This window comes from Poecilia formosa, unplaced genomic scaffold (genome assembly GCF_000485575.1).
Source record: "Poecilia formosa unplaced genomic scaffold, Poecilia_formosa-5.1.2 Scaffold601, whole genome shotgun sequence".
NCBI classification, from domain to species: domain Eukaryota; kingdom Metazoa; phylum Chordata; class Actinopteri; order Cyprinodontiformes; family Poeciliidae; genus Poecilia; species Poecilia formosa.
The window spans coordinates 53,041-63,172 of record NW_006800540.1 but is presented as its reverse complement, the minus strand read 5'-3'; the positions used below and the strand labels follow the sequence as shown (position 1 = coordinate 63,172).

The window sequence follows — 10,132 nt, the reverse complement described above, 5'->3', positions numbered from 1 at the left end:
TTCAGTAAATTGCCGGCTTTTTCCATTTAAAGCAGCGGTCTCTGGTGTTGTTATTCTTGCTTCCCCACTCCTTAGAGCCTAGAACTGGTCCAGTGGCGCAGTTAGCGGTGTGATACTGGTGCTACACATGCAGTGAGTACCATGCCTGCGCATTAAGAAGTCCGACAGTCAAAGGAGTTGTCAGTTCACCATACACAACAAGTTATGACGAAAATAAGTCATTAAATTGTTTTCCATGATAACTTTATAGATATGCATGCATTGTCGCTTTTTCAAATTGTATTTAAAGCAGGGTCTGGCTGCAGCTGCAGTCAACTACAACACACACCCTGTAAAACTCATTAACCTACTTAACCGCTAAGTCAGGATGCCATACAACTGTTAATAAAGTGTATGATGATCTACGTCAAGATTCTATGTTGCTAGTTAAATAAAATTATATGGTAATGACGTGTCTGACCGATATAGCTGTGAGTTTGTGCTAAGCGTATGACAATCTGACAGCGTATGCTGATCTGACAGAACACTCTTCTTTGTTCTTGTAATCCTCTGCGTACACTGCAGTATCTATCATTATTTTATTTAATTATGTACATTGATATATTTTAAATAAATAAAACACAAGAACGAAACAGCACACAGAGCATGCACATTGCTCTTTGATTGTTTTCGGTCAAAGTGGCAGCTGTAATGGTAGTCTGCCATGGTGTCAGACTACCTGGCTTCATGTAGCGGGAGAGAGGGTGAGAACAGTCACGGTGAGCGTCTTGTGCTTGGTTACTTCTTGGTTGTTGCTCCTTGGTCAGTGGTCATAGTTGAGCGTCAGGGCATTGCCTCAATTGCTATGTTTAATGGACAGTGGTGGTTTCTGAGCCACATGGACAAACACCCAGGCCGTTATCTTTTTAGGGATGGCAGGAGACCACTGCGGATCGTAGCACAGAGATGGAAGCAAAGCAGAACAAAGAGTATGTCCTGCTTTTAATATTGGTTAAATTTATTAAGTATTTAATATGTAGGTGTTTCTATGTGAATATGGATCTTTCAGATCAATTTGAGAAGTTATTTTGATCATATTTCACATTTTATCGTATCATGTATAGGTGGGGTGCTGGTCTTGGTCTTGACTCGGTCTCGACTTCCCTCGGTCTTGGTCTTGACTTGGTCTCGGACCCGAAAAGTCTTGGTCTTGTCTCGGTCTCGATACACTCTGGTCTTGGTCTTGTCTTGGTCTCGGGTTAGGTGGTCTTGAGCACAACACTGCTGCTCATCCCTCCTCCCCCTTGATTTGAGATGTGCTGCAGCTAGCATAGCACAGAGCTGTGCAGATTCAAACTGTGAATGCTCAGTTTAGTTAGATAGCTACCAATGTCGGCAGATAAATGGTTTCTTGTAATGATAAGTTGTTTCTCCACCTATAGCACATTTAGCAGTGAGTGAATGAGGGTAATTGACAGCGCTAAGAGCGTCCTACAAGTTCTGATTGGTTGTTTTGGTCAGAACGGCACATTACTTTAACCAGTAATGGTAAATCAGGAAGGAGGTGGAGGAGATTGATTGTTTTCACAGATTATCTGTCTCATAACAAACTGGTATGACATCATGACAGCTTTAAATAATATGGAGAAAACATATTTTTTATTAAAGTTATGTACTGCAGCTTGAATAAAATGCAACTATAGAATTTTTGAGAAGTTTGGATTGTTTTTTGTGTAGTTGCACGTTGCTTTTGACTGTTGCTCATGGGGAGAGACATTTCAGTAATCTAAAATGAATAGAAAAAAATTTAAGTAACCTACTTGCATACTGGATGTGGACTAATTCATGAGCAGTAAATATTGTGCTAATTATCAGAACTGAACCAAAGAAAGCAAGGTAGATGCAAGCCTTTAAAATTGTGATGCATTTTATGGGTCAATAGACTCAAAAAATTGTAGCAGCAGCTGTGCAGGGGGGCCCAAACAAATTTTTTGTCAGGGGGCCCACAATTCCTGGCAGCACCCCTGTCTGTATGCTTGTCATTTTATGAAAGAATTTTGGAAAATTTTCCAAAACTGGCTTAGTTCATTGAGGTTCTTGGCATTGCCTTCTGTACAGCTCCCACCAATTCCTTTTTTTATTATTATTTTTCAGGCACTCTGTTAAAAGATTTTCTGCTGTGTTGGCTTTTTCCAGTTGTATGTAATTTTGATCTAAAAGCCTGTTAATAACTAAAGGGCATCATTCTTTATCAATCCAATTGACGTATTGCCTTCCCCTTGTTCATTTTGAGGAGAACTTTTATTTGGGTTTTTGAGTATCTGAAAATTTTTTAATTTCTAAAATCAGCAAAAGAAATTTCTACCAGATTTGCAAATGGTAATATATTTTGGCCTAGACTGTCAAACAAAGTAATCACATTTTAATTTATTTCAGGACAACACACATTTTTTATTATCTTATTTCTTAAAGTACATCATTAGAGCAATTGGTTAACATTAAATCATAAGATGTTTAATCTGCAAATGTTATCAAGGAAATTCTACCAAGACATCTCAGACATTTCTAGCAGAGGTTTTCAGTGACAGTTTAAAGAAGCTCTAGAAGAGATGTTTCACTCTATAACTAATATTTTATTTTAACAAGGCCATACATCTCACCACAATGGAAGCAGTTTCCTTGAATCAGATATTTGTTGCCAATGAAAGAGAACATCTGCTTAGATAGAGGCACAGACTGATCAATAATTTTCTACTTCTAATGAATAAAGTGTCCAGAGAACCTATTATCTAAATTTGGTCTGTTTTTACTGCACTTTAATATTTTGCTCTAATTGCTATAGTCAACACAACATAAACTTCATGCACTCAGACTGGACCCTCCTTAAATTCAATTGATAAATATATAAAAATGCACAGAACAGTTCAAGTGATAAATAGCAGCAGTGAGGTTGTACTAGTGACCCGCAAAACAGAACACACTTCATCTGGGCTTCATTTGTTTGATGTGAAGCAGGCCAAATGGAGCCCAGTGGAAAATTCACACTCAGATGTGTGAATTTGACATCAGATGTTCTTCCGTGTGAATATCAGAAAAATATTAGTTGGTTGGTCCTGTTGTTGACCACTATCACTATGAAATCCGGTTGAAAGAGCGGAGTTTATAACGTCGGCGCCTCGGTGGGTTCACCCTGCCACCTAATTGGACGACAATGTTACTACCATGGGCTGCACAGTGGCGCAGTTGGTAGAGCTGTTGCCTTGCAACAAGAAAGTTCTTGGTTCAATTCCCGGCCGCGGTCTTTCTGCATGGAGTTTGCATGTTCTCCCTGTGCATGGTGGGTTCTCTCCAGGTACTCCGGCTTCCTCCCACAGTCCAAAAACATGACTGTCAGGTTAATTGGTACTGTGTGCACATGGTTGTTTGCCCTGTGACAGACTGGTGACCTGTCCAGGGTGTACCCTGCCTCTCTCCTGGAATGAAGCTGGAGATAGGCACCAGCAACCCTCCTGACCCCACCAAGGGACAAGGGTGTAGAGAAAATGGATGGATGTTACCACCATACAATTAGAAGCCGGCAGCAAATTTTAACTTCAGACAAGATTAAACTGCAGTAGATGAAACTGAAAGGTAGAAATTAAATCCTAGGAAAAAACATAACCAACATCAGATTGAATACACAAATGAAAGCCTAATTTTGCAACTGCCATTAAAAAAACAACTTATTTTGCATAAAATGAAAAACTTTTAACATAATAAACAGATCTTTGCTCCCTGAATGTGTGCATTTCTGATATGCTCATTTACTGATTTGTTACATGTTAGATTAATGTTAATGTGGATTTAAAGACATAACTTTAAAATTTTTTAAAAATCTACAAAAAATGTCTCAATCAGAGGTACTGGTGAGTCAGAGCAAATCTGAGACCCACCGAGAGGTCGTGACTCCTGACCCCCACGTTGAAGTCCTCTGCTCTATTGAATGTCAATGTGTAAAATTCAGTTTCAAAGGACAATGTTCGGGATTATAACTGTATTCAGGTTTGAAGCTTCAAAAGCTGACAACCTCAGAGAAAATAGTTCCAAGTTGGAAATACCAACGGTTTACTTTACAGTGATTAAAAGAACACAAAAACAAGCAACCCAATCAAAGCACTTGAATATTCGAATTCAAACGATCACATACTGAGGAAATAGATATTGGTACAGCGTTTGCTTAAAAAAATTTGTACAAAAACTATTTTATCTTTTTTTATTCATCATCTTCTTCAGCATCCAGTGGTTCTCTGTTTGGCGGTAGAGATGGTTTAATGCGTTGCCAACGATTTGGTGGCCAGATGATGTGGGAGGCCCTGCCATGCAGGAGCCCTAGTGACACCTAAGAAGGAAGGGAAATAAAATAAATGTTTTGAATCAGTTTTAATATTCAAAGGTCAGAATTCATACTCAGGTACATTGTTTTGTTTTGTTTTGTCTTGTCTTGTCTTTTTTCCCTCCAAAACTCAGAAAGTTGGGGGGATGATGAGGAAAAAATGTTAAAATAATAATGAAAGAATTAATCCAAAATTGATAACATTTTTAAAAATATGTTTTGATTACAATGTAATTACAATGTAATCAAAACACATATAATTATTATTATAAAATATAAGCCAAAATAATTTATTGAAATGTTATTTACCATGCTCATCTTTCTGATTGGCTGCCAGTCAAGTTTTTCAAGTTGCTTTGCTGTCTGGCTGGAACAGCCCTACAATCTGGAATTAAAGGCTCAACTAAAGGTTTGGATTGCGCTTCTGAACCAGACGCGCTCCACAGCGTCCAGTCCATAACTCTTCAACACACAGTCAGCTCCTGGTCAGAAAGATGCATGTGTGCATGATTTGAGATTCGGAAAGGCTTTTTTGGGGGAAGACGTCTCTAATCCACAGCAGCTCATTCTCTCTGACGGCGGTTACCAGTGCCATATCTTCTGCCGGGGTCCGAGCTCCAAAGATTATTATTTGTCAAATAGCTAATCTAATAGCTAATTCCTCTGTGTATGAGTCTTTCCAGGTTGAAATTTAGCCTAGGTGTAATTTCAAACTGGAAGACTTTTCACCTCACCAGGCTCCTCCTCTGCAGTCTGTTGGTCCACGTCTTTTACTCTATCCACCAATCATCAGGCTTCGATTCCTTCATAAAGTCCGGCGTCCTCTCACCTGCTCCTCAGTCGATCTTCAAGTCACCTCCACCCCTATTCCACCTTCAACTTCAACTGGAGTTCTTCAGTTCCCTTTCAGTCTGGGCCCCGAGAGGAAGACGTCTCTAACCTCAGCAGCTCATCCTCTCTGATGGCGGTTACCAGCGCCATGTCCAAGCATCAAAGTTTATTTATCAATAGCTACTTTCCCTCTTTCCAGGTTGAATTAATAAACGTCGACAATAAGTGAGAGTTTTCTTCCTCTTCAGTAAAAAATATGGTCACAATCATTTTGTGATCATATCAGTAAAAAATATGGTCAGGAATCAGGACTGATTTTCTTGAAAGTTCGGATAAGATGGAAAGGGCACACTAAGAAGATATTACCTGTGAAGTATAACTTTTGTCTGTTATGGGGCGACTGTGGCTTTGTGGGTAGAGTAGTTGTCTTGCGATAGGAAGGTTGTAGGTTTGATTCCAGCTTCCTCCTGCACTTAGGCACTTAACCCCAAATTGCCTACTGATCTGTGTATTGGTGTATAAATGTGTTTGTGAGTGCGAATGGGTGAATGTGACTAGTGTAAAGTGCTTTCAGTGGTCAAAAATGACTGAAAAAGTGCTATAAAAGTTCAGTCCATTTACTAGTCTTAGTTCTCCCTACAGCCTCCCCCGTATGGATATCATAATTGTTATTGTTTATACCGGTCCAAAGCAGTTGCTGTCCAGACTGTGTCCACGATGATCCCCCTCTATCCACAAATGACCGTTAGGGACCCGCACATATCGATTCTTGTAGCTTAGAGTCCTGTAGAAATGATCAGAGAAAAGTAAAATATAAGTTATTGAATACTTTCTTGCAAAAATAAATAAATAAATAATATATGGCTTTAGAAAGTGATAGCATATTGAGCTTGTTTGGTTTTCTCTAGTCTTTTCTCTTCCTCCCTTTTTTACCAAACCTCTGAAGATAGGAACCAGCATCCTCACTACCCAACAAGGATAAGCATGGCAGATGATTGATTGATTGGTCTTTGCGAAACAGGTGGTGTTAGTTTTAAAACACATCAAGTATTTTTTGCCAACAAGAACAACAAAAACCTAGTAAAGTGTTGAAAATCCAGAAATATTTGTAATTGTCTGTGTACTATGTAGTTACATAGTAGTTACTTTCTAATTGATAAACTTTAAAAATCAGTTTATAAGAGAAAATTCTGACTGTCTTAAAGAGTTAAATAGGAAGAAATACCTGACTATAACCACAACATAATGTGTGTTTGTTGCTACAAAAGAAAACATAACAAAAAAAAAAAGGATTTCCCTGTGATCGGTGAATGGTTGTGGTCTTAATGACTGTTTCTTTTCCAAGCAATATACAGTTAGCATGCCTCTGGTAAATGATTAAAAACAGTTTGAGGCTACTGCAAGAGAACTGGGAAAACATTCCTACCTGATGAAGTCTCCCTCTAGGCCAATGACACGCTTAATGATCTTCTGCTTGGGATTTCTAGGGGAACTGAATTAAATAATTAAGCAAATTAATATGTAATAATTAATAGTAACAGGCACAACAGGTGAGAACATAATTGCATCCACTATTGAATGATCCTGTAATCAGCAAGTGTGCTGGCAAGTCTCTAAGTTTTTGAAGGTTTGAAGGTTTGGGAAGTCCCAGGAGGTTAGGTGACTGGAAGAACTGTGATATCTTATTAACTCTGGGTTTCAGGAGTTTTATTTTGCTTTTGTTTGAATATTCAGTTGCTTGTTGATTCATAAAGTATCTCAAAGCATGAAGGTAAAGTGAGTCCAGCCGAAGCTTAAGGTAGAGAAACTATTCTTTGTTCATAAAGTGTGGGAATTCAGAAGTTAAAGTGGAAACAATGCCATGTTAAATTCTATATATTTTTGTAAGTCTTTAATTGTATTTTTGATTATTCTCAACCTTTGTGCATGCGAGGACTGAGGCAAACGTAGAGGACTATGGCAAATTATACAAGTTTTATGTGTGTGGGGTCGGTTGGACCCCATTTCTACATACAAGGGTTAAGTTAAAATCAGTGTACATTTTGATGTTTTTATCAGTTAACATGCAGCTAAATGCTGTAAAGCTTTAAAACAATTGATTTATCCTCTTTAATACACTGGACCTTGGTTGTCTTCATTAGGATGGTAATGTGAAAAAGGCAATGTGTGAAGTTAATTACTACTTGTGAGAAAAGTAAATGAGATTTATTAAACAAAAGTAATGTAAAGCTTTAATATAGGTGGTGTGTATGTGTTGTATTTTTAAAAAGAATAAAACAGAAAAAAACAACCTAAAAATAAACTTCAATGCATGTTCATAAAGACTGTGGCATTTACTCACACAACAGAGACAATGTCCCCTCTTTGAACTTGGTTGTTTCTTACACTCCAACGATTCAGCAAGACAACATCAGACTGGGCTCCCACATCTGGGTTAAGGAATGGCTGTTCAGAAATAAAGAAAAGTTAAACGTTAGTTAAAAGACTTTTGAGAGAGCTTCTTTGAAAGGAACTTTCTACTGCAGTTCCTTTCTCTGCAGTAGAAAGATGCCATATTACCAGGATCTTATTGGAAATTAAAATAAATCATAAGAGTTGTGAAAACGTGAAGCTAACAGTCTGTTTTAGCTGACTTTATCAGCTTAAAACGAGTCAAATTAAAAATGTTCAGATTACTGGAATATTACCCTCTTTTGGCAAATATTAACAGTATACAATTTCAAAACAGATTGTTACATTTGGAACTGTTTTTCTCTGCCTAACAGTTGCATCAGTCCACCAAATCAGGTGTTTCTGCAGTGTTTCTTCCAAACAACCATTGATCACAAAAGTACACCAACATGCCATCCACATCGGTACTCCACACTGTGCTTTAAACTAAAACAAAAGTTCGCAACACCAGATTATCAGGTACATTTGACACATGGACAGGAACCTGATGGTACCAAAGACAACTTGACGAAAACCAGTGTCCCAGCCAGACAGGAGGAAATGTGAGGGACCAGATACCTGTCCTTACTGGTGAGATTTTCTTCAGAATGAGTCCATGTGGATTGCCATGGAGGTTCAGAAAAAATGGCTGATCACATCAAAATGTTACTTTTAAGCCAACTCTCAGGGCCACCACATCTAAACTTTAAGATGCTGTGATAATTCTTTGCCCAGGTGTTAGTAAAGTGTTTCCACAAATAGATATTCATCACCTTGATGAGTCATGCAGTCTCACCTGCATTGATGCTCCTTCCACTCGAGCCACATACGCCAGTTTATCTAGGATAGTAACTGTGACGGGAACAGCAACAAAGAATCCACTAATGAAAGTTTGTACGTAGCGCCGTCCTGCTGATGTTTGCTGTGCCATATGGTAACTGGAAAGGAAAATACAACAAAATAAACTAAACAAAATCAGAACTCTTGACGCCAATAATAATAATCAGAAGAAGATTAGATATTATATCAGAGAAGAATTATTAAGAGTGAATGAGAGCTTCAAAGGGTCTGAGAACGGGCGTCGTGTGGCGCAGTGGTGTAAACCAAGAATTTATATTTATTTGATATATTTTGCAGAAAGTCATTACAGGGAAAACTTCATAAATAATTATGTCATTTTTTTGTGGGAGTGGAATAGAAAGCGATTTTGTTCTTATTTACTTTAGAGATGCCGTCATGATTTTTAAACAAATGTTTTCTTCTCAGGATAGAGGGGAAGAAAATTGATGTCAGTGTTCCTTATTAATTTCTTGTAACATTTTTGGTTTATATGATAAGTAATTACACATTTTCTCACCTTTCAATTGTTTTATAAACGATGTGGAGATATGTTTCTAATGAGATATTTGTAGGCAAACACAAAAGCAACATGCATCAGCAACCACTGACCCATCTTTAAGCCTCATCCTGTTCACCTTTTCCTGCTGCTGACAGGCAGAGCTGCTGGTGCTAACATCTAGCCCCTACAGTTAACAGGGAGTTAGTTCGTAAAGAGGCCCAGAGAGCACTGAAGAATATACAGGACAAACAGTTCAGATGCTCTCCAGTTAAAATACTCTCCAAAGTCATCGGAAATGACGAGTTTTCTTTAAAAAACAAAAATAATAAACAGCGGCTAAGTTTGAAAAGCTAAAATACACCTACCCAAGAAATAGCAACGTGACTTCCTTTTTAATCCAACTATATGTGTGGTGCTCTGGGTCTTAAAGCCTGCCATGTTCTTTCTGAATAAAATAACTAAACTTGGAAAAGCGGAAATTCATGAAAACAATGTTAGATAGATAAACACGTAATGTTTAGTAGGCAAGTAGCAGCCTATATTAACAGGTGCTCTGCTAATTAGTCAGTTTGCTGGCTGAACTCAAATAAACATCTGTCAAACAGTCAATCACCATTTTATTGAGCTTATAATATTGTTAGTGTTAACATTATTGCTATCAGTAACAATAACAGACATAATGGTATGTCAGATCAATATGCAGTAATAAATATGGATATTCAGGACTATGTAGGATCCATCAAGGTTCATTGTTCTAGACTTTTGTTTCAAAACAGTAGTGATGGATGTTAACACTACTACTACTACTAATAATAATAATAATAATAATAGATTTATTTTATAATGCCTTTTATATCTCGAGATCTCAAATGACTGGAAGTTCTAAAAATTAAAATGAATAAAAGAGATTCAAATAAAAATCTAAGAAAGTGAACCAAGTGGTATAAAGCTGATCTTGAAATTGCTGTGTGGCTCTTTACTGTGATAATGAGCTTAATTTGGCTCTTAATGCTGAACTTCGTCGCCCCTGACGTGAGCTAAAGGTCAAAAAATGTATGTTATTTTCAGGTACGATTTGAGTAATTTCAGTTATTCTAGATATTACATTTGTTTCATAAACATATATGTATATGTATATATATATATATATATATATATATGTATATGTATATATATATATG

General features: G+C 37.4%; 1 protein-coding gene across 3 annotated transcripts; it reads right to left on the bottom strand.

Moving 5' to 3' along the window:
* Window positions 1-3,619: 3,619 nt before the first annotated feature.
* immp2l (inner mitochondrial membrane peptidase subunit 2) lies at window positions 3,620-9,448 on the bottom strand. Of its 3 annotated transcripts, none has more exons than XM_007541316.2 (6): window positions 9,317-9,448; window positions 8,409-8,550; window positions 7,524-7,627; window positions 6,609-6,674; window positions 5,864-5,966; window positions 3,620-4,357 (listed from the first exon to the last, which is right to left on the bottom strand). In XM_007541316.2, the coding sequence occupies exons 2-6, from the start codon at window positions 8,541-8,543 to the stop codon at window positions 4,232-4,234; spliced, it is 534 nt and encodes a 177-aa protein (XP_007541378.1). In that variant the 5' UTR covers window positions 8,544-8,550; window positions 9,317-9,448; the 3' UTR covers window positions 3,620-4,231. The 3 variants fall into 3 exon arrangements, with proteins under 3 accessions (XP_007541378.1, XP_007541377.1, XP_016521107.1); XM_007541315.2 differs by lacking the exon at window positions 9,317-9,448 and adding an exon at window positions 8,970-9,309; XM_016665621.1 differs by lacking the exon at window positions 9,317-9,448 and adding an exon at window positions 9,062-9,307.
* Between the last annotated feature and the right edge of the window lie 684 nt (window positions 9,449-10,132).

Excerpts from the sequence above, each read along its gene's own strand:
- immp2l (XM_007541315.2), bottom strand. The coding sequence starts at position 9,043 with ATGTTGCTTTTGTGTTTGCCTACAAATATCTCATTAGAAACATATCTC. Across the intron at positions 8,551-8,969 it reads GTTTATAAAACAATTGAAAG|TTACCATATGGCACAGCAAA; the intron begins GTGAGAAAATGT and ends TTTCCTTTCCAG. Across the intron at positions 5,967-6,608 it reads CTAGAGGGAGACTTCATCAG|GACTCTAAGCTACAAGAATC; the intron begins GTAGGAATGTTT and ends TCATTTCTACAG.